General features: G+C 41.1%; 1 protein-coding gene across 2 annotated transcripts in view; it reads right to left on the reverse strand.

Moving 5' to 3' along the window:
- Nucleotides 1–5,695: 5,695 nt before the first annotated feature.
- The window catches only part of IL1RL1 (interleukin 1 receptor like 1), a 28,867-nt gene continuing 6,939 nt past the window's right edge, over nucleotides 5,696–27,623 (reverse strand). Inside the window, exons 4-12 of one of the 2 annotated variants that reach the window (XM_075092432.1) lie at nucleotides 25,725–25,926; nucleotides 25,254–25,422; nucleotides 25,004–25,166; nucleotides 22,340–22,408; nucleotides 20,405–20,537; nucleotides 20,157–20,314; nucleotides 12,577–12,720; nucleotides 10,530–10,688; nucleotides 5,696–6,746 (exon numbers count right to left, since the gene is read on the reverse strand). In XM_075092432.1, coding sequence (XP_074948533.1) covers nucleotides 6,400–6,746; nucleotides 10,530–10,688; nucleotides 12,577–12,720; nucleotides 20,157–20,314; nucleotides 20,405–20,537; nucleotides 22,340–22,408; nucleotides 25,004–25,166; nucleotides 25,254–25,422; nucleotides 25,725–25,926 — 1,544 coding nt within the window. In that variant the 3' untranslated portion in view covers nucleotides 5,696–6,399. Of the gene's footprint in view, nucleotides 6,747–10,529; nucleotides 10,689–12,576; nucleotides 12,721–18,248; nucleotides 18,566–20,156; nucleotides 20,315–20,404; nucleotides 20,538–22,339; nucleotides 22,409–25,003; nucleotides 25,167–25,253; nucleotides 25,423–25,724; nucleotides 25,927–27,623 lie in introns of those variants that run through there. The other variant, XM_075092439.1, reaches the window with a different exon arrangement.

The raw sequence follows: 27,623 nt of genomic DNA on the forward strand, positions 1-27,623 counted from the left end.
GGTGCCACGGGCAGGGAAAACACAGCAGGGAAGGCAGGGCTGGGGGGGGGACAGGCAGGGCTGGGGGGGGGGACAGGCAGGGCTTGTGGGGGGATAGGCAGGGTGCCCCGGAGCCGCAGCCACGACCCCGGACAAGGACTGCCGCCCCCTGACAGGGGCTGGCAGGGCAAAGCGAGAAACCCACACACACGCACACGCGCGCCCACCCGCGGAGGTGCCCGATCAGAGGCAGGCGCTCGGTCCCTCCGAGGGAGGGAAGAGCGAGCTTCCCGCGCCGAGCCTCGCTTCACCCAGTCCGCCTGCCCTTCTTCCCTCTCTCCCTCCCCAGGCCGCCCCGCTGCCCCCGGGCCCGACCTGGCCCTACCTGGCCGGCGGGCGGCGGCTCGGGGCGCTCGGCGGGATAGCTCCGCGCCGCGCCGGGCCGCGCCGCGCCGGGCCGCACCGCCCCTTCCTGCGCCGGGGTGCGGGGGCCCGGGCGGTCCGCGCCGGGCCGCTTCCCCGTTTCGCTGGAAAGAAACGCTGCCCGGCGCCGGAGCGAGGGCTGGGGCCGGGCAGCAGCGCCCAGGAGGCAGGCTGAAGTGTTACCAGGCTTGGCAAAGGGTACTGGGCGCTCACCCGGTCGTGGGTGAAACCTAGAGGTGCCCCCCCGCGAGCAAAGGGCGTGTGTGTGTGAAGATCAGTTCTTAGGAGACGGGGGTCTTCCCTCTCACAATCTTCCAGGGGGGGAAAAAGCGTAAGGACGTGATGTTTTCAGTTATCTCTAGCCGAATTATTTTACAATGATGGTCCAAAAGCAATTTAGCAGCCAACAAATGAAATGGTAAAGTAAAATGTCACCAGCTTTTTACTTTGGCAGGCTACGTCTTGCTAGTGACAGTTTGGAAATACCTTTTTTTTTATTATTATTCGCTCTTTTACAACAATATTTTCCGTGAGCTGTTCTCATATTCATTTACTTTCATATCCTTTTGAAATGCTCTCAAGTTTCTGAACTTTCATCTGTGTTGTAGAAAGTGCTGTGTTCAATTGGTCCTTGCAGCTAATGTCACGGCTAGCTCTGAGGTATATGAACGTATATGAAAGGAAAATAAAGTTTACACTTTTTAGTCCTCAGACTAACACAATTTTAATGGAGAAGTCATAGCCCCATAATAGAGAAGAAACTCAATCAAAGATAATTACAGCTCAGATTTTCATTATGAAAATGCCATGATGAAAATGGAAGTTTGGACTAATATTGAAAAACAGATTTCTGTATGAAGGTCTGGCCACCTGACCAATCAACTAGGGAATACCAGTTACTTCTTACAGGTTTTCACACCTTCCTTTCCATCCAACATACATTACACAGAGGTGCTAACTGAAAAGCTGAACTGTGATAGTATTTCCGTCATAAATAGCAACACATCCAACTCTTGTAACCACAGTCTAAGCCCGTTTGCTTCTAGCTGGTAACAGTCCTCTTTAATCTATTTCTGTCCTCCCTGTATACCAGTTATATTAATTCTTAGCAGAGGTTAAGTTATATTCCATAGTTTTTTCAGCATTACCTGCCCCTGATATCAGAAAGCCAATTCCAGACTGATAACGTCTGTCAGAGCCTCATATGTTTCTCAGAGTTTTTAAAATATGCAACATACATTTTCAATCTTTCCTCCACATCATAGCATCACAGAATAATTTAGGTTGGAAGGGACCTCTGGAGGTCATCAGGTCCAGCCCCCACTCAGGGCATGTACAGCTGAGACCCGACCACCTCCAAGGACAGAGATCCCACAGCCTCTCCAGGCACATCTTCCAGCATTTGGCCATCCATACAGTGACTTTTTTTTTCCTAATATGTAATTTAAATTTAAATGCTTTTTTTAACCATCACTGTGCTCCACTGAGAAAAGCCTGGCTCCGTCCATTCTCTCTATCTTTCCATTAGATTCTTGTAGGCAGAAACAGGTCCTCTTGTCCTCTCCATCTATGTCCTTTGCTGTTGACGACCTTTCCCTGGACTCACTCCAGTATGGCAGTGACTCACTTGTACTGGGGGATCCCAAACTTGACATAGTACTTCAGAGGTGATCTCACAAATGCTGAATACAGGGGAATAATTACTTTCCTCAGCTACACTCTCACCGGAAAGGTGCAGGGTGCAGTTGGTTGCCTTTGTCAAAGTGACACACTGCTGACTCATGTTCACTTTAGTGTCAACCGGGACATCCAGTCTCTTTCTGCAAAGCTACTTTGTGTTGGGTTGACCTCCAAGCTGTGTTGTTGAATGGGTTTCTTCCATCTCAGATGCAGCACTTTGCATGTGGGTTAAACCTTGTGAGTTTCCCACAAGTCCATTTCTCCAGCTTGTTTCCGTCCAAAACAGCAGCCCTCCAAAGTGTCAACTATCCTTCCCCAGTTTGTTCTTCTGTCTGAAAATATGCTGATTGTTCAGTCTGTCCAGCTGCCAATATCATTAATAAGGATGCTAAACAGTAGCGGTACCAATATCAGTCCCTGATGGATGCCACTAGTAATTTACTGAGGTTAGTATACTGAGCACAACACATTGATCCTGCATGGACTTTTGTCCCATTGTTCTTCCACTCACCTTTGTCCATTTATCTGTATCTCACCAACAGAGACTGTCAAAGGCCTTGCTCAATTCAAGGCATGCAGGATCCAGTGTTCTCCCATTGCCCACAGCATGGCTGGATATGCATGATATGCATTTTGTAAATTCAAGCACCTTCTTCTCCTTCATGTACTTTGAAATGGCTTCAAGGAGGATTGCTTCATACCTTCCCCGGAGATCTATAAAGACTGGAAACAGTTTTAAAGAGTAAACTGCTATACAACAAATTCTGTCTTTCATATAAATTACGCATGTAACTCATGCTTTGAAGTGGGAAAAGGGAATACATGAGCACATGTTTCTAACACTGTAGCTGTAGTTTTTCAACCCTTGAAAGAGTCGGGTGTACATGTACAATTTTACAATAGAATATACTATCAATTTTACATATAATCTTCCAAACATAACTCTGTCCAATGCTGTAAGGAATTAATGTCGCATACACTACAAATAATAGCTTGCTACAAAAACTTCTAAAAACTTCCTTCTAGTGGTCAGTCTCTTGGGCTTCACAACTATGTGAAGCAAATATAGGTAAAACTGTCTCCCTGCATGTGGCAGGAGCAATAGCTAGGCTGGCTTTTTAGGACTGTGGATTAGGTGAAGAAGCCAGCAGCGGTCATGCGTCACTGAGCTGTAGGAACATCAAATCTCAACAGTGAGAGACTTCAACAAGAGACTTCAAGGCCAAACTATTATGTATGTTCACACAAAGGGCTGGTGTATATTAAGTGCATATGTGAGAAGGGCAGTACATCCTAAGTGCTGGATACAGTTATCCTACTTCATATTAGCAGGAGTTGGTTTTCATACCTTGGAAGTCACCAGGAGCTTCACCACTGACATCAGTGTCAGTAAAGTCAATGCTTATTTCTGTTCCTTTGTTATTTTTCTTTATTGCCAGCAAGGCATCATATACTTTTCAGATATCAAGTATCCAGAGACAAGATTTTACAACTGGGGACATACAACTCTGTATGACTGCAGTTACATGGCAAGGAGACACCATTGTTCCTTCAAAATATGTCATTATAAGAGAGTCAGCACTGTAGTCTCATTGCCAGATTCTGAGCTACTGTTTACAGGTAATGCTGTTTGGGTTTCAGGCGATTACAGCAGTATGCACACCCTGAAAATTTCACTGTGTTTTATTCTAATGCTATTCTGAAACGGATTTATTTCTAACTGGTCTGAAACTCTCGACACCCGTTTGTCCACTAGATGGCATGATGACTCCGCTTTATTAACAAGTGAAAGCAAATCTGCTCTCCGGAGTCACTTGAGGTAGGTACCAAAACCAAGAAAGCACAGAGCAGAAATTAAAGGTCATTAAATCTCTGCGTGGAAGTTCTAATTCAGCAACAAAATAACATTTGTTCTGTATAGTTTAAGCTTTAAGAATCCAAACTGATTCTTCTGTAAGTTTTCTATGCTGAAAGGTGATATTTCTTGCACAGGGCACACTGTCCTCCTGTTATTCCACTAAGGCAGCCTGGCTACTGTACTTGTTTGTATCCAAGGCAATATGAAACAAAAATTGCCAATTTTCTTTACAAATATGTTTTTTAAAATTTAGTTTCTTTTTGAGTTGCATTTCTCAGAAAGACAGGGTGGTTGAGGTTGGAAGGCACCTCTGGAGGTTAACTGGTCCAACTCGCCTGCTCAGGCAGGGCCACCTAGAGTCAGTTGCCTGGAACCGTGTCCTGGTGGCTTTTGACTATATCCCAGGATGCAGATTCCACAACTTCCCTGGGCAACTCGTGCCAGTGCTGGGTCATCCTCACCACAAAAAAAGTGTTTCCTGATGTTCAGAGGGCACCTCCCGTGCTTCAGGTTGTATCCGTTACCTCTGGTCCTGTCACTGGGCACCACTGAGAAAATCCTCACTCCATCTTCTTTGCACCCTCCCTTCAGATGGGAGCCTTCTCTCCTCCAGGCTGAAGAGTTGTAGTTCTCTTAGCTTTTCTTCATAGGAGAGATGCTCCAGTCCCTTCACCACCTTCATGCCCCTTTGTTGGACTGTCTCCAGTATATCCATGTCTCTCTTCTACTGACGAGCCCAGAATTGGACACAGGAATCCAGGTGTGGCTTCAGCAGTGCTGATGTTGTAATTATGTTCTAAAAGTATTCCAAAATTCTTTTTGTACTTTCTCTTTAACACTACAAGATGTGATAACATGTGTAGAAAGACATGAATTTTAATGCATATCTCAGATTTCTTTACTAATGACCAAGAATACAAAAAGAAGTGACAACTGCGGCAATTTTTTGTCTTTATTACAATCACATACTCACTCCCTGGTCCTGTAAAAGGTCTTTGCCATGCTCAGAATTTGCCCCTTTTTCTTTCTGTCAAGGCCATACTGTTCACTGCTGGTAAAGCACAACACGAGTTGTCAGGTTTTGCTTGTTTTCCTCTTTTTCCTTGGTTGACCATGAGACTTGATACAAAAGGTGTGTCACCACAAGAACCATTTAATGAGTTTGGTTTTCACTGTCATAACTACTGGCTGGCTAACAGAATTCAATGAGATATCAGTATGTTTCAGAGTAATTTGGTACATTGCTGACCCCACGCACTTCCTTATTGTACCTTGTCTTCTTATCACTTTCCAGCTTCAAAATCCATCCTACAGTTTTTGTTCCCAAGATACTCAGTTATCATCCTTTCTTCCTCATTAAGTGCCCCGGATTCAAACTCTACTGAAAACTTATCTTGGAATAATTTTGAAAGTGAATAGTCTGTCTTGCTCAGAAGCTGCTGTGAAAAATCTTTATAGTGAAAAGCAACAGGCTTTTCCTGCCTTTACGTATGTCCTAGTATTTGTATTCTTTCTGTGGGAAGAAATGGCACTGTAGGAATAAACCAAGCCTCTCTTACATTGGCATGAATCCATTTTGTGGTGCTTCCATAGCGACAGTGAAGTTTATCTACAGGGATCTTTAGGAACAGGACGCAACACTGTACACAATCTAATGAGGCAATAATAAAATGCAACATTACATGTTTTATAGTGAGCGATGAGTGCACAAACACTTGAAAATATAACTCATCAGTGAAAAGCTGTTTAGTTTTTCATAGATCTTTTAATTTAATGTTGAAAAAAAATCTGTACATATATTACATACACATTTTTCCTATATAAATATAAGCATATAAGTATATACCAGCGTGCATTTATTTCCCTTAATACAGCTTTTTTTTTTTTTAAATGCTGTATTCACATCAGTCCCAAAAGAGCCTTTACTGAGGTATTCCTACTAAGGAAGAATAAAATTTCATAGTATGAGTATTACTATTGAATCAGAAAAGAATAAGTGGCAGAAAAAAAGAACAAAATTACAACATTATACATTTTAGTTGAATAATACACATTATGCTTTCTAGCTGAATAATACAGGAGATGTTTATGTTTGAACAACTGCATTAGAAAGGTTAAGCAAACCTGCAGAACATTCAGCTACTCAGAATCAAAACTTTCAGTTATATGTACAAGTATATATAGACAGAGTAGAGGTACATTTTGTTTCCTGTGACATGCAAAGCTCTGCATGCAGCCTATAATGATTTATTTACAGAACTCCCATACCTATAAAAACTTCCCTTAGTTCCCCAGACCTCCTCCAGTTTACCTCATTGTTATTCAACTGAAGGACTGAAAAAAATTCAGAAACACAGCCAGACTTCCAGACTGTAAAATCGTGCACCTACTGAAAGGAAAAGGAACTGCAGGCCCATGGTTTAACCTGACAGTTTACCAGTATTTCTTAGACTCACTGTTCACCCAGCATTAGCTGAGCATGAGGATTTGAGTGCCAGTGGCATATGGTACCTCACCTGTTTCCAGAACCTAGAATTGGAGGACTGTGGGTGCACAGTGTGCCGCTCTTTCCATTTGACTGTACCTTGCCGCTTAATAATAAACCTAAGAGATTCCTGAAGCTTCTCATAAGTCCCAATTGTCTCCATTTCCAGCAGAATCACTTTTGTATCATTCTGAATGAGGGCATTGTATAGAGCAATGTGTTGATCATATGCAGGTTCTTTACAATTAATCAGCTGATGCGTTAGAAGGATGATCAGCCGTCTGCTCTTATGGATCCTCTTCTCAATTGCACTTGCTATATCTAGGAAGAAAATTATGAGACCCTGAAATTACTTTTATAAAGTCTTTTGTGTTTAGGCACTTCATTTTCATTGCTTTTTAACCAGAAATAACTTCTGTCTCACTTCAGTCTGGTACACCTTATTCATTAGAAAAAGAGCTTAAAAAAAACAAACAAGCAAAAAATACCCAAACCCAAACCCCAAAGCTTTCCTCTCAAATGTTTTCTTTTGTTGAAACATTAATATTTTCACTGTTCTTAAGAATTGTTAACAATTTCTAATCCAGCAACCGAGGATCAAATTCAGTAGATCTGAATTGCATCAAGCTTGTGCTTGATAAATTGTGTCCATATAAGGAATCATGTTCTATAAAGTTTAGTGCTTTACAGACTGATTTTGCAATACTGACCCATGAAAATTAGTAATTTGAAGAATTTTGGGTGGCTTACTTCTAAGAGGCTTGCTTACTGACAAAGGGAGTGTTAATTCTCCTGAGCTATAGCATGCTAATTTATATCCTAACCTGGGCAATGGGTTGGCATCTGCCCTGCAGGGGTGGACCCAGGCTTGCAGGGCATTTGTATGTCAGCACGACTAAAGATGTTTCTCTTTCCCACTGCCGTGTTATGGAGAGCTGATCAACCACAACTGCAGCTGTCATATTGGAGGTGTTGAACCTAGGAAACTCAAGAGCCAGCATGCTGTGGGAGAAACTTCTGGGTTGACCTGGAAAGCTCCACATCAAGTCTCCAGGAGCTGCTTTTCTCAATGACCTGCTGTGATGTCTATGGGAGGAACACTGCAGATGAATGCCTGTCCAGTAAAAGGCTCATCCCAGCTAGAAGAGTTTCCTGTGGTCTGTGGAATGAAAGCTGGGGTTGTTTTGGTGGGAGCATGTCATTCTGGGCCAAGGGAAAGGAGGTGGGAGCTGAGATAAGGAAATTTGACGTAACAATTGTTTACAAAGCCACTGATTTGCAGATATCATCAGCCAGCTGCATATGCATCCTCTTTTCCTTTGCTGGGGGCTGCCAGCCCATTGCAAGGGTCTTCTCAGTCTCAGAGACACTCAGCTTTTTCAGTTCCTGGGTCAGGAAGAGATCCCTTTCAGTGGCTTCTCTGTCCTATTTCTTGGCTCTGAGTGTTCTATGAAAAAAATTTGCCTTTTTATCATGTTCACCAATTCAAACTCCTTTTGTTTTCTTCTCTTTCATCAAATTTTCCTGATGTTAGGAGAATAGATTCTTTGGAAGGCAAGGAAAATTAAGGTAACTGTCATATGTTTAGTTCCAATAATAACAACACTTTTAAATAAACCATCTTTCTCGGCTTTGAGGTGCAGTCCGTTGTGCTCAGGACTGACAGACCATGGACTTGGGGAGGTATTCACTTCTCCATTTGGATTTCTGATGCCATACTCGTGGCAAGAGGAAAGATGGGACTGCGTGCTGTAAATACTTTAACCGAGGGATTCATTGCAACCTGTTTTGTGAATGTTAGAAGTTTATATGAGTTCAGAAAGTGACAGAAAATGTTGTGAGAGAAAAATCCGTCAGCAGATATTACACACAAAAAATCGAGCATCTGAAGTCCATGTACTGCTGGGAGAGTACATTAGTGATAGTAAAATATAAGCTTTCCCTGTTTTTAAAGTCTTTTCTAGTCCTTTGTCCATGGCCACTGCTGAAGATAGGACACTTGGCTACACAGAACATTGCTCCGGTGAGGTATGATCGTTCCTCTGTTATTTGCTCATGTTTTTATGTATTACAGATACAGCAGCTCCAGCAGTGTTTAGTTGGATACCACAGCAAGGAATGCAGTTGACAGGACGACGAGACCATGAGAAGAATGGAGGAGAAGGTGATAGCGAAAATTTTTGTTTTGCTGGATAATACTTGTATTTGTACCTCTTCAGGCAACTGTTAAGTTGTAGAGAATACTATTAATCAGTAAGACGAGGAAACAAAAAGAATGTTAACGTAGGGAAGCATAATGGGAGTCCAACAGCTGTGCAGTGCTGTTTATCACTTGGATCAGTCTGTTTAATTATTCTTTTTACTGGAAGAACACAAGTCTCAAGTTACAAAGCTCTGCTCTGGAACTAAATCTCATAAGCCTGTCTTGAAATAATAATTGAATCTTATAGTCCAATAATTTTTTATTTTCAAAGGCATTTTTTTTTTCCTGGGAGTTTCCATGGAGTTTTACAGTGAAAAATATGATTCATCAAGTGCTATGATGTGTGTTCAGGAAAGACCACAGTAGCTTGAAGTGGCATTTCCTGTTTGACTCTGCTTAGCATATTATAATTGTAAGGTTTTGGATTTCAAAACCTGGCAACAAAGGCTCAGGATCAGAAGACAAACAAGAGTAGGGAACATATGGGTAAAGTTGATCTGGGTGGACGGAGAGAACTTTTAAGTGCTCCCAGTGGCAGGCAGATTCAGAGTAGCTTTTTCACTCAAGTGGAAGCATTTTGGGGCATGAAAGTAGACAAGGGAGAGAAAAACAGAAGGCCGGGAAATTAGGCAAGAAGATAAAAGGAAGGACAATGGTCAACGCTCAGGGCATTTTTAGAGTTTTGATTAAATCAGACCGAACAAGTCAAACAAAAGTTACTCACTGTCCAAGGCTGGCATGGTGAGTCTTCTGTCTGTCACTCCTGGGTTACAGGCGTCCATTCATGCCTTTGTACAGTGAAAATGTCTTTGTTTTCAGCCAACTTACTAGAGCCCTTTTTAGTCCCACAGTCTTCAGCTCGGTTGCATTTTGTGCTCAGTTTTCTTCAGGATTGCCATCCATAAAAGCCAGTTTGAGACAGTGTCCCATAACAAAATATTGCCCTGGCCCTAATCACCTGAACAGGTGGCACAAGTTTTTGTATTGACAGTTTTGTGAGCTACTATTAGCTCCTTGTTCTGGATCTGGCATGCTGGGAATGGCCTGGTTCAGGCCCAGATCTCAGCCCAGCTCTTTGCAGGTGAGTGACACCTGGCCCAATGTAGATGATTTCAGAAATGCATAACAGAAAATGTGTCATCTTTGACTTCATGCCTGCTTACTGACAGGAGAGAAGATCTGGTCCATAGAATAATCAGAGCACAAAAGTGCTAAGTCAGCTCTGAAGGAAAGCAGATAGCACCTAGATGACAGCAATTATAACAGATAGTGTAGAAGGTGTCCATATGGAAATTAACACAGAGTATTTAACATGTTTCCATTCTGGAAGACAAGCAGGAATAAAGAATACCAACTGCCTTCTGAATTAGTGCTGGGAATTGTGTGAAGTGAAAGTAGGTCATGCCAGTGAAAAGAAGCTGAACTTCCTGTGACTCTAACAACCTCGTAACAGGTTGAAAACCCCTGAGTGATAACAGCAAGGTTAATTCCTCAACTTAGGTTTTACTTTGTGGTTTTCTCCTCTTCCGTGTCTTGCAGATGTGCTCACATATAGTTTGGCTGTGGCTTTGCCCAGGTAACAGCTATGTAGAGTTACACTACCCAAAGAGCAGTTGCCTATTTAAAAGAGTCACACTAGAGGTCAAATTTCTGTCATGACCCTAGAAGATGATAACCTGTCCCCCAGCCCTGTAGCTTGCTTTTCTTAGCACACCGGCAAGCACAGAGGCACAGAGTGCTGTTGTGTCACCCTGCCTGAAAGAGCAGACACACAGCTGCTGAGGAGATGAGCAGCCAGCTCAGGAACATAAAGGGACCTCCTATACCCCTAAAAGGGACTAGAACCACAATCTGCTCAAGCTTGATAAGTCATTCTGTGCATTATCTGATCTGAAACTTACCTTCTCCAGGATATATATCTCTCCCATAAATACACAGTTTATATCCACATTTATTTTCTAGAATATCTGGCATGATTTGGTAAACAAAATATTCCACAAAGTTAGCTTCATTGGTGTGGCTTCTGGGGTAGATAACATATGCATCATATATCTTCCCATCTGTAAGGCCAAACAAGAAGGAAGTGTATTTTGTTAACATGAATTAGAGCCATCTATTGCAAAAGCTAGAAGAGAAATAAAAATATCAGTCTTTGAAATATATCTAAGTAGAAGTTCCTGATAATCTGAATAATGTACATCATTGGGTGCATGTTTGGAAATTAGAGACTGTGCACATTTGGTGTTTTCCACGCTCAGTTTTTATGTCCTGTGTGTTTGTTACTCTGGAGAACCTGACCTTTGTATTGTGAAGGCTGTATCCCAAAGTATATAGAATAAGAGTTACATTGATTGATGCATATTAGCATGAAATAGAGATGAAGCTCAGCATTTGTTATTTCAGTGATACAATAGGCTGTTAACAGCCTTTGTCTTTCAGGATGAGACACTCCACTTAAATTCTTCCACCCTGAAGAAATTACTCGTCATTCCCACAACGTATCATACTTCCAAGAGAAAAGCTCCTTTACTCAGGAAGTAGTCTTACAGTCACAACCAAGTACAAAGTCAAATATTTCTTTTGCTCTTTTCTTCATTTATCTCAAATACGTTTCCATTATAACAGTTTTTTTCTAATCCCAAATGTTCCATTTCTTTCTTTCCAGTGGAGATGACCATATCCCTTCTTTTGCTGCTATCTGAGGTTCTTTTCCAGACCATCCTTACAATAAAAAAGAAATGGCCATTTCCAGAGTCTGATTCATTGCATCATAAAATGCACTCAGGTGGAAACTGCCCTAGAAAGCGTACTTCTTTCCTCTTTAAAGGGAACATAAGTTAATAGATCAGCTTTAGATATCTACCATGCAGACATTTGTGGTAGGAGTCAGCTTCAGATTTTACAAATGTAAATTTAGGTGTCTGCATGAAAGCTAGGTGTCTAAAATCCTGCTACAATCAGTGGAGAACTAGCCATTGCAATCAGTGTATTCTAGAGTGATTCAGATTACTCTCATGTAAATGCCAGGGGCCCAGCTGAGTTGCCTAAACATGGGCATCTAGTGCCACTTGAGACTTCCTGTGGTACCCTACCTGACTTCCAGACCCTGCTACAGAAGTCTGCAACATCCAGCAGATCAGTGTTATCTGTTCATTTTTTTGGCCATCCCAAATGACTCTAGATGTCCACGTATAGGCCACTGATGCAAGGTCCCAGTGCCTGGTTAGCTGAGTTGATTTTATTGATAAGGAGCTGGATTTGGTCACCTAAAGACATCCGCCACATAACGTCATTAGGCACTGCCTGTCCTTCAGCTGCCACTGCAGAGGGGCTCAGGTCTCTCCTAAGTCCTAAGGGAGCTCCAACAGCACCGGCTGCTTACGGTTAAACAGCTGAACCCAGCCACAGGCCTCCAGGTTTCATGTCTATGATGGGAACTTGCATGCGTGCACCTTCATTGCATGCAACTAAATTTAGATGTCTGAATCTTGAGCTGAAGTCCACCCCTAAAGCTGGACGGGATGTATTCCCCTCAAAAGTGTCTCCCACCATACCGGTACCTTTCTCTTTGGCTTACAAATTCTGTATTGCTCTAACACACGCCTGTTAACAACTTAGCCAGCAGGCTGGTTCCTTTACTCTAGAGAGCACATAACAAGTACAGTTTCTGATTTTCACTGTCATTCAATGTTTCATTGCAAATATTTTTGTGAAAAAAATATGAAACCAGGACTGAATCCCTCTTTTATGTAACACATCGCTATAGAACCCAGGAAACAAGGGAATATAAAGCACTACCAGAACTATGTATGTCCTCTCTTACCTAAACAATATCAGAAGGCATGAGAAAGTGAAGGATCAGGCTCAGGTGTCATATGAATTAGTAAGCAACTATCAAATTATTGCCTTTTTCCCTTTTTTAAACTTTCTTGCTCAATTCTTACTTACCGTCCTTGAGAGAATAGGGCTGAAATATCTCCCGATACAGTAGGACTATATCAACTCGGAAGGACTGATAAAGTATAACAGAGATTGCTATTGCAACTAGCAGAACTAGCGATCCTACAATCAAGAGGATGTTAGGAAGACCCACTGCAAAGGAAAGGAATATATTGTTAGCCGTAGAGAAATTAACCCATGGGCTGAAGCCTCAGCCTCTCATAACCTTACTACTGTCACAGCTTTAATGAGCTCACAACAGAGAGGACAAAGCTTTTTCCTTCCCCAGATGGTGTAGCCAACACAGAGACCCCTAAACTAGAAGAATACTAAGCAGTATGTAATTAATATTTACTTCTGTTGCATCCAGACCTACTTACACTAAATACCACAGCTGACAATGAAGTTTGAGTATTTTGTAACATTGTAAAACTGTTAATAACACAACTAGCCACAATATTCAGGCATTTTGCAAGGCATCTAAGCCTATGCATGACAACCATAAGTGTCCACAAAAGGACAAGCAGAGGTTTCTGGCATAGCTGCACAAACAGGGTAGAGAAAAATGTGCAAATAACGAAATCTGCAACATAAGCACAAAGTACAAAAACAAGCAGGAACGGAGAACGTGTCCTGGTCACAAAAATAAAATAAACTATACTGGAGGCAGATTATGTTCTCCCCTGCCTTTTCCTTTGGAGAGGCTCAGGGACAATAAAATAGCAATGACGAGTAAGGAAAATTGGGAAAGAAAGGAGCCACCCACTTTAGTTCCAGCTTCAGTCATGGAAGAGCTCTTGAATCTGACCACCTCCACTTCAGAGATGAAGACCTACCAAGGATAGATTGAGACTAGATATGGAAGAAATTTTTCACAATGAGGGTGGTGAAACACTGGCACAGGCTGCCCAGAGAGGCGGTAGATGCCCCATCCCTGGAAACATTCCAGGTCAGGCTGGACGGGTTGTCTGAGCAACCTGATCTAGTTGAAGATGTCCCTGCTCACTGCAGGGGGGTGGAACTAGATGCCTTTAAAGATCACTTCCAACCCAAACCTTTCTGTGATTCTATGATTCTATAAGGATGGCAGTCACCAGCTCTGTGTTATCGTATGGACGCAGCTAGTCTAGGACAAGATTGTGATTATCGCTCTTCTAGGGGGGAACTACATTTCCACCGTATCCCAGACAGCTGCATTTCTGTAATAGCCCATTTTTCATCTTGTTCTGTGATTCACAGAGCAGAAGCCAATCTAGATACATGCATCCTTTAGATAGCCTCTAGTTCTTCTGCAGTAAGAGACCATGGGAGGTAGAAGGAAGGTCATTCTGTACATTCTGCTTTGGGGGCTTTTCTGTGATTCAGATCACTGAAATGATTTGGATTAAAAAATATCCCCCCAGAGGTGTCAGACTGGGGAATGGAGTTCTACCCCAAACAAATGCTCATGAAAATGTCCAGATTGTGCATCACAACTGCATAAAAGGGCCCATCTCTTTTTATTTTAATATGATATAGCAAATATAGTAATTGCAAGATGCAATGCCCTGGCTCAGAATACCACTAGAAGCGTGTATCCTTTCATTGTTACAGTGAGATCTGAGGTATGCTGCAATTTCAGAATTATCTTAGCAGAGGAAAGCAATATTCCTTTGAGTGTTGACCACATATAAATTTAAATACAAGCATTCTGGCAATACAGACATGGAGGTCAGCTCTGGTGTCCTCACAGCATCTTAACCCATGGAGGGTGATTGTATGTACTGGTAGCAACTCCACCCAGCCAAGCCTTGTGCATTCACAGCGGGGATCAGACATTCAGGGCTTTTTTCTCCCCCCACCTGCAAAACACGCACAAGACCTGTGGCTGCAGCGGCAGGCCATTCACCAGCACTTGAGGTGAATGGCACCGGCACCAGCACCCGCACCAACGTCTTACAGCAGGCTGAAAAGCCAGTCTCAATCTCCTCTACAGAAGAGGCAGCAAGACAAATGCTGCAGATTGCATGCAGCCAGGAAGTACCCTAACAGGTGAAGGCTCTGACCACCACCAAGGAGCAATTTCAGAGCTTTTGCTTGGACTTGGCACTAGGTGAATGAAATAGGGTAAAATATTTAGCTGTGAAGTGTCTCTTATGTTGAAATTTGCAGGTTCCCTGGCTTCTCCAGGGGATGTTGAATAAGGCAATATATTGAGTAGTACTTACAGAGGCAACCTAAAAATATTAGTTCCTGAGAAATTCCACTGAAAAGGTATATAAATATAGAGTTTACAAGTACATTTTCCCTTTCCTCTGGAAGGATGTGAGGTACATTTGACATGATATTCACACTCTTACTGTTTCTTTCTTTGCCATTTAAAGGGAGAAAGAAACATCAGGCACATGATGAAGCATACCTCACCAGAACTAGGAGATTTGGGGAAACCACCTTCCAGTAAGATTGAAGTGGGCAAGAAAACAACCAGATTCTTTTGTAGTGAAGTTTGGCCATTTTGTACTTTTAACAGCATCATGTGATGCCCATGAAGGAACCTTGTCCTTGTGGAACCCTTCAAATTTTATGATTTGATCCATTTTCCTGGTCAATGCACGCACACAAACACGGACAAAATCAGGAAATCTCTTCCTCTATCAGTTCAGGATGACCCAAGGATCAGAGATTGCCACTATTATTGCTTCATTTGTTGACTGTGCTTGCCACGACATTACAAATATGGTTGTAATGCATTGAGTGTCTATAAAACATGTAGAAAAGAAACAGATTCCAGCAACAGCTTCTGCAACTACGAACCTAAAAACATTGTTTACATTTGGTTTTGCACTGATTAGATCAAGGTTGGAAAAGAAGTGATAGATTTCCTGTGCTTATACATCCTGTAAAGCATCAGACAAGAATGCCTCAGGGGTCTTCCTGGAAGAACAGGTTCAGTTCCCGGTAAGGCTGACTCAGCCTCTCATTTCTCTGGAATAAATCAGCTATCATCTTCAGCACAATGCAGGCAAGGGCCAGAAGCCACTTTTGGAGGCCCTGAACAAGGTTGAACAGATCATGTTGTTCTGTTTGACTTTGTTGCAGAGGGTTCATAAGTAGACTGTCTTCTAATACTATTTATTTATATTCAAGAGCAATATGAATACAGAACTATCAGCTCACAAGAAACAATAGTGGAGAGGCCAGAGAAAACAAGTCAGAAAGCAATATTTGAAGGATTTCCTGACAAACTCCAGAAGAACAGCAGTTTTTCTAACTCCTCTCCTTCTAAGCTGGATGCACTACCAGACAGTAAAGGCAGAGATCTGGGTCTCAAATTCCTGTCCACATCCATCTACCAAAGATGAGTCAAAAGGTTAGGTTTGGCGTTAAGTATCTTTGAGGAAGAACAGAGCTGATGTTCTGGGCTGAACTTTACCTCTGCTCCAAATGACTGGAATTTCTGGCATGCTGCAGATAAGACAGCTCATGCCAGAAAGATTTGTGGTCCTCTGGGCATCTTACACTTCCTTGTGAATGAGAACTGAGGAATTCTCAGGGAGAAATAAGATGATGCTTATGGGTCAGACATATTAAAAACGGCCTCCAATTATTTAATCAGCCATGAATCAAAATGAGGAACTAAAAGCTGGTGGCAAAATATATATTAATAAAAAGGAAAGGACTCGGAAGGCATTCAGACAGCACATGTATTCCCTAGCAGACAGCTTAAAGGGGATGCTGAAGGGATGTTCCTGTCCTGACCCAGATCTACTGGTAGAAGGAGTTAACACTTCCGGTGTTTTCTTGTCGTTGCCTCTGGCTCAGGAGCTAACAGCTTCCCCACCTCTGCCAGCAGAGCTACTTTTGTGAGCATTGATCCACTGCAGTTATCAGTGAGCTGAACTGGCATGAACAGTGTAGCCCATTAGTTTTCTCATTCTTGAGAGGTAGCATCTTCCAGCATGAGAGATATCAAGCAGCCATAGAGGGCAACTGGGTGTATTCTGGCAGGCAGAGTCGCTGCTTCTTGCCAGGTGTCCAGCAAGTAGAACTGCATCTTTGTCAGGAAAGGTAGAAGAAAAGGGAATTAAAAGTTGATGCCAATTTCTTAGCCTTACAGTGACCAGAGGCACACCACACAGCAAGTTATGCAGATGATTTCAGAGCACAAGAGAGGACATGTCTTATGGCAGAGAGCGGATATAAAGTGGGGGATGATCACCACCTCTGGAATTAAAAAGAGAGATATAGGACTGAAAGATCTTGAGGAAAAGAAACAGCCTATATTTTCTGAAAAGAGATACTATGAGACATGAAGCATGTGTTTATGAACAAGTGTTGAAGGAGTCAGAAGATATCAAACAGCTTCAAGCAAAGAGGGGAGAGAAAGGATGGGAAATAGTGTGGAAGGATGGGTTCCATATTGACTGAGGGTGATCAATGACTTGGCAGGGGGTGGATGAGAAAAAAATGAAGAAAGATCTTCCTCAGCAGGAGGAGAAGAAACGTCTGAATGTAGCAGCAGCAGCAGCAGCTGAAAGATGCAAGGATGTTAGCACCTCCTAATGGTGGCAAGATCGTAGCTGCAGACACTGTCAAAATTCATAGCCAAATCCTCATTAAATTCTTCTATTAAAACAAAGGAAGAATTTGCCTGATTTTTGTGTGCCTAAAAGGCATTGTGTGCATAGTCTGGATACCACCAAATCACACCAAAAGGAGCTGACTGCATTACGTTACTCCTGATCACTGAGGTACTCAGGTCATTTAGCTCATTTCTAAAAAGCTGATCAGCTTCTCTTAGCAGCATTTATTTCCTATTTAAAAAGATAAGTGAAAAGACACTTGGAACATAGTACAGCACTTTTCTTCACACACGTATGTGAATACATACATGTATGCACAGCATATATCCTAAACTGGAAAACATATTTTTTTCCCTGTGAAATGACAAGCCGCTTTGCCATTGCCAATGACATCCATTCCTGGCAGTGTTAAGGGAGTATTTTTGTTTTCCATGGAGACAAAACCAAACAGCTGTCACCACTCTTGACTGTGAAAGAAACTCCTCCTTTTCTCGCTACTTCTCTCTTCTTTCTTATTCTTACGTGGATTGCAATTGTTAGCAAAAAAAAAAAATATGCTAGAGTTAATTACAATGATATTGCCAACAGTGAACTAGGACTTAAAGTATTTAATTATGACTCAGAAAAATATATTTAATCCCTGGTTCCCACTGAAAATTTCCATGTGGTGAGCCAAATCATTCATTCAGCAGGTTTTTGAAGACAGAGGCTATTGCTGTAAGACTGAACAGCAACTATAATGCAATTGCCTACAGCATTTTTGCTTCTTCCCATAATCTGTCACTGTGCAGCTAAAAACTATTTATCTAGTTCATTAAATGCCCCCAAAATTGACTGATTTGAGTAGTAAGTGGCACAACACCTATTCATCTCTTACTTCCCGTTACAGGTCTGTGCTATAAATAATGATAACGTAACATATACTGAACACCCTGAAAAAAAAGTCAGAATACAGAGCAGGAACTGATGCAAAAGGACATTAACAGGATAGTAGCTAGCAGACACAATTTGTGCTGTGGACACACTAAGAAACAACCACATATTTTAAAGAAAAAAAAAAAGCCACAACTGTTTTTTTCTATTAAAAACAAAGAAACACGGAAAACACAAAAAAGAAGTAGAGTACACATTTTTATTACACATTTACAAGATGTGAGGCACAAGAAAAACCCTACAGTGTTTTTATTATACTCAGAGTCAAGCTGTCATTGTTTTAGCATATATATTGCTCGGCTGTGTGAGGAGTGAGTGAAGAAAACTAAAGCAGAGCACAGCCATTTCTGGATGTAGCATTGCTTACACCAACAGTGCTGAGCAGCAGAAGCAGGCATCTTGACAATAGCAGCAACAGGGAGAAGGAGACAGACATCCACACAAAACAGGCAGCAGCAAAAGGGAGTCACAGTCAAGAGCTTTCATGAACATTTACTGAAGACCTATGGATAAAAAAACAAAATAAGAATTGTCTACAACAGAAATCAGATTTAATTAATCACTTGATGATACAGAATATAAAATACACTCTTTTCCTTGAGTAGTTTGTAATATGGGGCCCATAAAGGACTTGTATTGCCTGAACTGGAGTGAGCAGGAAGTTACTCAGTTTCCTTCCCTCTAATTGCAAGTACACTCCCACACTCAGATAATTCAGTGCAGAGCTGATGTGATTCCAGCTTCTTGAGTGATGCTGCGCTTGCGCTCGTGCTCATTTAGTAATATCCAACCAACACATGTCCTACCACCTTCCTCTGGGGGGAATCAGTGCTGTCCTGCTGGATGATGACCCATCCTCTGTTATAATTTACCTACATCCCTTCTAGTCTAGGCAATGGCAAGGAAATAAGTTTATACTTTGAAGCCATAATCCTGTAGGAAGTTATGAACAGTCAAGAATATGGAGCTGTGCAAACCCTGAGAAGACAATACACTTGAGTTTACTCTTGCCAGCATTCTCTTATCTAATCCCTGCTAAAGACCTTGGGATTTCTTCTCAAGATCCTCGGTGGTTCAGCATAGCTTCTTGTTGTGCCTTCACAGACACAATAACAACTTCTGCCATTAAGAATCAAACTCAGTGGTGCTGGTGACAATGCTTTCTCAGGGATTTGGCTATCCTTATTAAAAAAAAAATTCCCATAGGAGCTAAAGACCACCCCACTCCCCACCATTTACTGACCTCAGTTTTCCTTCTGTGGCAGAAATTACTAGAACCATTAATTTTAAAAAAAAAAAAAAAGAAAAAAAAAAAAAAACTAGGGGAAAGCCTTCGAAGTGTTATTGACACCTCTGTGTGGCACACAATGAACACAGTGGTATTCAGAGGAAGAGATGATAAAGCCAGACATCACAGTATTTAGTCAAGCCACTTAACATTCAGTCAAAAACCAAGGAACTACAGTGGATGTGGTATGGGAGGGAAGGCAAGCGAACTGGTAAGCTGGCAGCTGAAACTCTTGCTTTTAAAGTTTCCCTATTTTATGCCATGGTTCCGCAGTAGAAACAGCAGTTTGATTCTCAGAAGAAGATGAATCTCTGCTCCTCACAATGCATTGTAACGCTGACGGCCAAAGGAGAGGTCAGTTTCTTGCCCGGCTCCCATCTGCAGAGGATCCTCTACAGACTGATGCTCTGTCTTATAGAGCAGACTGCACTATACCAGTTAGCTTCAAATCCAAGTGCACCACATGCCTTTAAGGCAAGGGGAATTTTCCACTGCGCAGAAATATCCTAGAAACAGGATATTCTTATCACAGGGCTGATACCCTGTCCTGCTCTGCATATTTAATCTCTCACTGATACCATTTGAGTAATGCCCTCCCTCCAGCACGATTTACCCCAAAGACTTTCATGACCTAATGAAACCATGAGGATTTTGCCACTGGCTTGAATACGTAGGGAGGAAGCAGGTTGGTTTTTCTTCTTACTAGCAGAAACCTTGTTACTAACAGAAACAAATAATTGAATAAAATCACCAACATATTTCAAACTGAGTGCAAAGTGTAAGAAAACAAAATGATAATATCCTACCCTCATATTGTGCTTTGAGTTGTAACCTCACCGTGGCCCTTGTGTTGTGCATTTCATTCACCACCACACATGTGAAATTTGCCTGCAGATCCTCCTTTCTTATTTCAGTAATATGCAAAGTGGTCTCTCTGTAATATTCTTGCTCATATCCTTCAAAACTAAGAGGGAGAAAGAGCTGGTACCTTTGGCTTTAATGGCTAGGCACAGTTTGCATAGAAGAAAGATTTTTCTATGTTATATGTACTTACAAATGACTTTCTTCATGAAATCTTGAAAAATCTAAGTATTTCACCTGGATGTTATTCACATCCCACGTGACAACATCCAGTGGCTGTTTCTTAATCCCCAGGCGGGCCTGACATTTCAGAGACAAAGCAGCACCTAATCAAGATGCAGAGAGATGTAAACATTCCTTGATGAAAAACAAGTATAATTTTATTTTTCTCATAACAACTTTTTCTTCAAATCTTCATACCACCTGTGAGTTTTGCCTTAACAATTTTGGCATATTTTTCTGCTGAGAAAATGATGCATAGAAGAGACTAAAAAAGAAATAGTAAAAGGACATCCCTGAGGTCCCTTCCAACCGTGATTCTGTGATTCTGTGACATTTTAACAAATTATCTAATACAACACCAAGGATTACAAAAGGAATTATTTCTATTTGTTATGATGAAGGCAATGTAGACTTCACTTGTGATGCCTAACCCATGTGAGCAACTAGTGAGGAACATGGAAAGTAAACGCTGGTTTACACACAAATGTACATGGAAATAACATAGTTTAATTTCAGTATATACTATTTTGCATAAATCCTGTGTGCAGACTCTTATCTTGGATTTTATTCAAGCTGGATACATGTAAAGTAAACCAGTCCAAGCAAAACTAAAACAGGAAATTACTTATTAAGTATTTGTCATTAGGAAATATTTGTTCTAAAGTAAGAGTCACCATTGCACTGTAAGAAGGCACGATTAAAACACTTTAAATTATTTCCTTGTAAATCTCCATCTAAGCAGGGTTTAGATAAGATTAACAAATCTTAAATGTAAAGTAAATTGCTCCTTGCAGGCAGTGCCAGATTACTCATTGTCCCAGAGGGGCGGGCAGTGCACACAGAGCACTAGAGACTGACTATCGTGTTAGAGAAAGGTGGTCCTGAAGCACTGATCATCTAACTCTGAGTGACAAAGCAACTGGAGGGAAGAGGAAAAAAAGAAGAGGAATGAGAGTCAACAGGGCAACTCTGTGTATGTGGCACCTCAGAGAGGGCCCCGGGCTGTAGGACAGAAACAGTGGAGTGGCAGTTGCGATCCCTTCTCCCAGTGGCCCAGGTTCATCCCACCTGCCCTGGGAGACAGGTATCCTGGGCTACCTATTTATGTTTCAGGTAGGCTCAGTCACTTTCTGGAGAGGTCCACCTTTCTCTGTTGACTATACAAAAACCCTAGATGGCTCTCACTCCTACCCACAAGCACGTTGCTCTGATGCTGCAAGTTATGCAGGGTAAATCCAAATCACTGAGAACATCCATGGTCCTAAATGAAAGGGAGTCAGGGAGCAAGTTCTACATTGTGGGCTTTCCAACCTGCTATTTCTAAGTTCACTCCTCGGTCCTGTCTTTCAGCCTTCTCGGTATCGTCCAACTAGACAGGTCTGATGAATGCTGACCAATGTGGACGTGAGCCAGGCAGCGCTCCACGGCCTCACAGCCAGCGACCAGTCCCTCGCTCTCCTTCATTCCTCGACAGAGACACAGCCACTGTCTCCACACCGGAACCGCAAGTAACAAGGAGCATCTCTAGTTGCAAGAATAGCCCATCCTTCTCTCAGGGGTACAATCAAGCAGTTTCAAGGGATTTAGTTAAAGGCCTCTTTGAAGTGGATGGAAGCTGTCACCCCTTCAGCTGAGATGTAATAATTGACTGTGTGAGTAATCCTAGTCTATCCCAGTAGGGGTAGAATGAGTTATTTAAATCCCCTTACACTGCTGCTTAATACCTAAATAACCCATCAGTTATACCGAACTTCACATCACTGTGCCTGGGGTGAATTAAATCTGGTAAACATTATGGTGCGAAAATGTAATGAAAAATTCCACTATTAAATCTTCTTGAAGATCCCCATGTTCACTAGACCATCACAAAATATTAATTTTAAAACAATTTAAAGTCCACACTTACCAAGCTCCACTTCTATTACATCTTTATCTTTTGGAAATAAAATTTGAGGAGGTAGAGGTGAGTGTTTTGCTTTGGAAATTAAGGAGGGAAAGAAATCACATATTAGAAAGCTGTGAAAGAGCATTTTGTAAGATAATGATTATAATCTATACAGTTAATACATTAAGATCCCAAAGCAAAATTGCAAACTGACACTACAGCAACATTTCACCACCTGTTGGGATCATCTGATTTCATTCCGATGAACAAATATTCATGGGGAGTCTGTTCATGTGAATAGTTCAAGTATTTTCTCCCAGTTTATTTAATTTTTACCTTTTTACATAAAAGGCAAGGAAAATTTTTAGTTTCTCAAGTACTGTTTTTGCTGCTGAGTGGAAAAAAAAGCAAATACAGTTATACGTTTGTGTGTTTTCACAGTCTCTTACTTTGTTTTCCAAAAGAGATAAAGAAATTCCTTCAGATATTTGAGAAATTACTCATATCCATGATATGAAATAGAAAATATGTACTTTCATGCAGTGTATGAACTGGGGACCCTCTAGCCCACGGATGCCTGTCTGTGTTCCCCTGTTTCCCCCACCTCTGCAGCCTGACAGCCAAGCACGTCTGGTTCCCAGGCCTCTCTCTCCACTGTATGTCCGCCTCTGCTACGCACAACTGCTTCCCATTACACCGGTCTGCCATGACATTGAGCATCGCTTATCATTACCTTTTAGAAGGAATACTACTTTTCCTTTGACATATTTATTTTCTGTCCCCACTAATAATTGTTATGGACAAACTACATCCAGCTGCTTGACTTGAATTAGGTATTCAGATCTTTAAGATTTTTTTCCCTTGATGCATTTTTCTTCTTGTCTTGCCCTTTATACTGTCTCATATTTCCCACTCAAAACACATTGCTTGCTATCCTTTTCCTCATTAAGTTTTTCAATCTCAAGGCAGCTCTGTGAAACCCATAACCATATTTCCCTAAAAAATCTGCAGAAACTCATTTAAACCACTGCTTCCCAGGCTGCCAGAAAAGTAGTTCTCTTTACCCATCCTAAATGTTTCTAATTTTCATTAGCTGGATCTGGTTAAAAAGAAGTCAGGAGAAAGTCAGTAACTTCCTAGCTAGCTGAATATGCTAAGTTCTTAGCTGCCAGCATTCAGAGGCAGAAGGTCCTCTGGATCAGTGTGGATCTGCAAGGCAGCAGGAATGTACATCACAAGCCAATATCATCAAAACATAACAGCTCCAGTCATCAGCATACTAATTTTAAGGGCTGATAAAAAAGTTGTCCAGTAAAAACTGGAGCAGACATGACAGACCCAGCTCAGCTTTCACATATTATGTTGCAATCCCTTCTTTCTGCAATGATTTGAAAAGAAAAAGGCAGATTAATGTTGAAATGAGGTAATGAAGCCTGGATGTAAAAAAGGCTTTTGTAAGTCTGGATGCCTTTGTACCAAATAAACCCCAGCAATTTTCATTATAATCCAGACACAACAATATTCTTGACCAGTTAGAGAAGTTTTGATCAAAGTACATTCAAACAAAAACTGGTGTTAGGCAAAGAAGGGTCATGTAGACCAATAGGGTATTACAGGAAAGAGGGGGAGAAAAGGCACAACACCTCCTAAGCTACCGTACAAGGTCTCAGCTCAAATCTGTCTTCTGTCCAGCTCAGAAAAATCAAAACAAACTCTGCTACTGAGATCTGGGCACAGCAGCAATCAAGGCTCCTACACTCCAAATGTGCATTCTGCCGACAAAGCTGGGTGCCTCCCCACAGCAAAAAGATCCAATGTCAGATTCTTCACAAATCAACATCATCTATTTTGGAAAAAAAAAAAAAACCAAAGAAACCAAAAAAACCCCACCAAACCCAAGGCCCCCCAAACCCTCAGTAACCCTTCTGACTGTTTTTCTACTGATCTGATTGTAGAACTGAAGACACATTTCTAAGTCTTGCAAGTTGATACAATCTGGAACTGCAGATTGCTGCATGCTCTTCCCTGACCACCACCCAAATGCAAGGCAACCCTGAGTAGACTGCATCCTAGAGGCACCCCAAAGTCCATACATCTCAGCCATGTTGGCTGCATTCAAAATAACAAAGACATGGCAATCACTGAGCTCCACTCATTTTCTGTCTATATATCTTGTTCATTTTGTCTCATTAAAGACAAATCTAATAGTTTTTTCAGACCTACTATCAAATAAGTGCTAGATAATCAGGATGGACCAGAAGGTATTGAGTTGTAGGCCATCAACACATCAGTGATCCAATAACCACTAGATGATCCTCGCTAGCTACAAATTCTTCTCCCCTCAAAGAAATAGAAAGCAGAGGTTTATGGCATCCCGCTGAGGAGACCCTTCATTTCAGAAACAAGTGCTACCAGACAGCTCTACCAACCACAGTATGTAACCAGAGTCGTCAGAGACATTTAGCAAAAAGCTGAACGTGACCAGGTCTGAATTTACCCCCATCTCACTCCATTTGGTACTCCATCCATAAAACTCACCTAAAAAAGCTGATCTAAAGTTTCATTAAGGAGATAAAACAAACCAACAGAAACTCTTTTTCTCTTTAATGTGCAAAATGAGCTTCCTTTGCTTTAAGCAGATATCAGTCTTTTTTATCTTAGCAAGCTACAAAACTACTGTCTTACCCTTACTTATGAAAATCCTTGTTGCTGATACATTAAACACATTTCCTTTATGAGTGTAGATGAATCGACAAGTATAGTGACCATCATCCTCCTTTCTTGGGTTGTTAATAAAAATATATTTCTCTTTCTGCAAGTATCTCTCTCCCTGAAGAGGTTTGCAGTCCTGGAAAAGAAAACTTCCTTCATTTAGCTGCAAATAGCCTCTCACGGTAATCTGATCCACAACTGGCACTATCAGGGTTTTAGTTACCTTATACCACTGGATGAGAGTAGCATTCTTATAATTGTCAATTGTAGGACAAACGATTTTTCCTCTTCCAGTGTCATTTGGGTAACGAATCTGACTTGGGAAACATACTCCTTTCTTGTATGGATGCACCTGCACACTCATGTTGAATGACTTTGTGCGATTATTTGAACTTTAAAAATGAAATAAAGATATGTCAACGATAGTATTTTTATATGGAATATAATAAATATGTGTAACAAATGTGAGTTTTGATTTTCTTAAACATATGGATGGTTATTTTGTTTAATCACAGACTGATTTTTAACAACCTGTCATAAAAATAGCAATTGCAGAATGAAAAGTTACATGAATTGGTGTAGACCATGAAAAAATGGCGTAATTTCCACAGATAATAATTACATTGTATTATTAAAACATGCACTTTTTTTTTTCTCCAGTCTTATGCCTTTCACTTTTCAGTGTTGCACTTACAAATGTATAACGCAAGTGTAGTTTCCAGAATCCTCTGTAGAGGTTGGCAGAAACCAAAGAAATAGTTTTGAAGAAAATACTCGTGATCCCTCCTCTTCTGCAGGAATTATTTTGTTAGTATCTGTGTGATACCAGGTGACTTTCACAAATGAATTCCGTCGGGGACATTTTATGACTAAAGCCTCACCTTCCATTGCATCAACTGCAAATGAACAAAAGAGAAAAATCACAGATTAATTAAACCTTAGCCCCACTGAGACAGAGGAGAACGTGGCATTCCTGAGTCAGTAGGTCAGTCATGTGCCTCTAACTACCTTCCTTGAGTTTTTAGAGATTATGAACAGCAAACTTATTCTCACTGGATTTTTTTCAAGATAAAAATCTGTTTACCCTGAGTTATGGAGCCATTTGTTTGCAAAAATAGTAATTAATGTATGGCACAGCAGAAAAGAAAAGCCAACCCTAGATTCAAACCAGAGATACACTAAAAAATATGAGGTTTTAATTGAAAAACATTAATTTCTTGATATGAACTTCTTGTGCAAATCTCTGCTTGAAATCCTGGTTTATTCAAAATAGGAATTTAAACACAAAGAAAAGCATTGTCTTTAATACTGTACTATGAAGTTATCTTTCCTTACTTCAGTGTAATTAATATTTACTTATTCAACAGAAAAGAGCTCTTGCTCTGCCTTCTTAATACAGAAAAAGGAAATAAAGAATTTTTTCATTTCACTGAAGAAAAAACTAGTAGAAGGAGGAAGCCTGTATATAAAACAAAAAAGGCAAAAGCCAGAAGAGCTTCTTTGCGACGTTCACAAAAATGTGAAAAAAAAAAATAATGAAAGAAATGTAACTGACTGAAAAGAAGAATCTGGCGGGAAGTTTAAAAGATCCCTGAATGGAATGAGAGACAAATAAGAAGCATAGGAAGACAAACCACACACACTCACACAAAAGAAAAAAGAGGAAGGAGTTTGGAGGAAGGCACTAACTTTTACCGTTTTTGTAACTGAATCTATTTCTACTTCTGAATACTGAAACTGGTCCAGAGAAACTTGTATCGAGCAACTTTGACAGATATTTAAGTCTCCAGGCACCTGAATAATGAATTGGCTGCTGAAAACAGAAACACTAATCTGGAAGTTAAATCGCATTTTACAGAATAGAAAGATGAGAAAATAAGCAAGGGTGGAGACTGGGCAAAGATGGACATTGGCAGGGGAGCTACAGTAGGTAAGGGAGCGTGAAAATGAGAGTAGGTAACCAAATAGCTAACCAAAATAGAGACTTTCTATCAAAAATGACACTTGGTGGGAGTATTGCCACCACCTGGCTTTCAACACGTAGGTACGCAAATTAGGTGGTAAGTCTCTCTACATGGTGAACACTTGGCTTTTGTTCTGGTTCTTTCTAAAGAAGCGGTCCATCTCCATTGACATTACATTTTGTCTCCCTTACTAATTCAGGCGCCTACATTACCCACATCAGGTCCAAGTGCTCCCAAACCCATCATTTTAACAGCATTCCTACCCATGAGCCTTGCAAAGACAGTGGGATGTATCTGGGGTATTAGGAAAGGTCGCATAGTCCCACTGAAGGAGGAACACATAGAAAATACAGCTTTCTTCAGGGAAAAATACGGGAGGAGAGGGAAGACACAGAAAATAAGAGGCCTCATCTAAACTCAGTGACATCAGTGAAAATTATCTTGGCAAATCCTTCAGCAGAATTTGGCCTCTTGATATATCTAATTAATTTGAAACTTAGCATTCGTATTGTAAAACTGATAATATGGGAAAATATTTAGACATAATATCTTACAGTATTTTTCAGACAAATAAGAAGCTCAGCTGGAGACTAGAACTATGTGAGTGCTATATAATGCTGTGTCACTGG

The sequence above is a fragment of the Phalacrocorax aristotelis genome, chromosome 1 (genome assembly GCF_949628215.1).
Source record: "Phalacrocorax aristotelis chromosome 1, bGulAri2.1, whole genome shotgun sequence".
Taxonomy (NCBI): domain Eukaryota; kingdom Metazoa; phylum Chordata; class Aves; order Suliformes; family Phalacrocoracidae; genus Phalacrocorax; species Phalacrocorax aristotelis.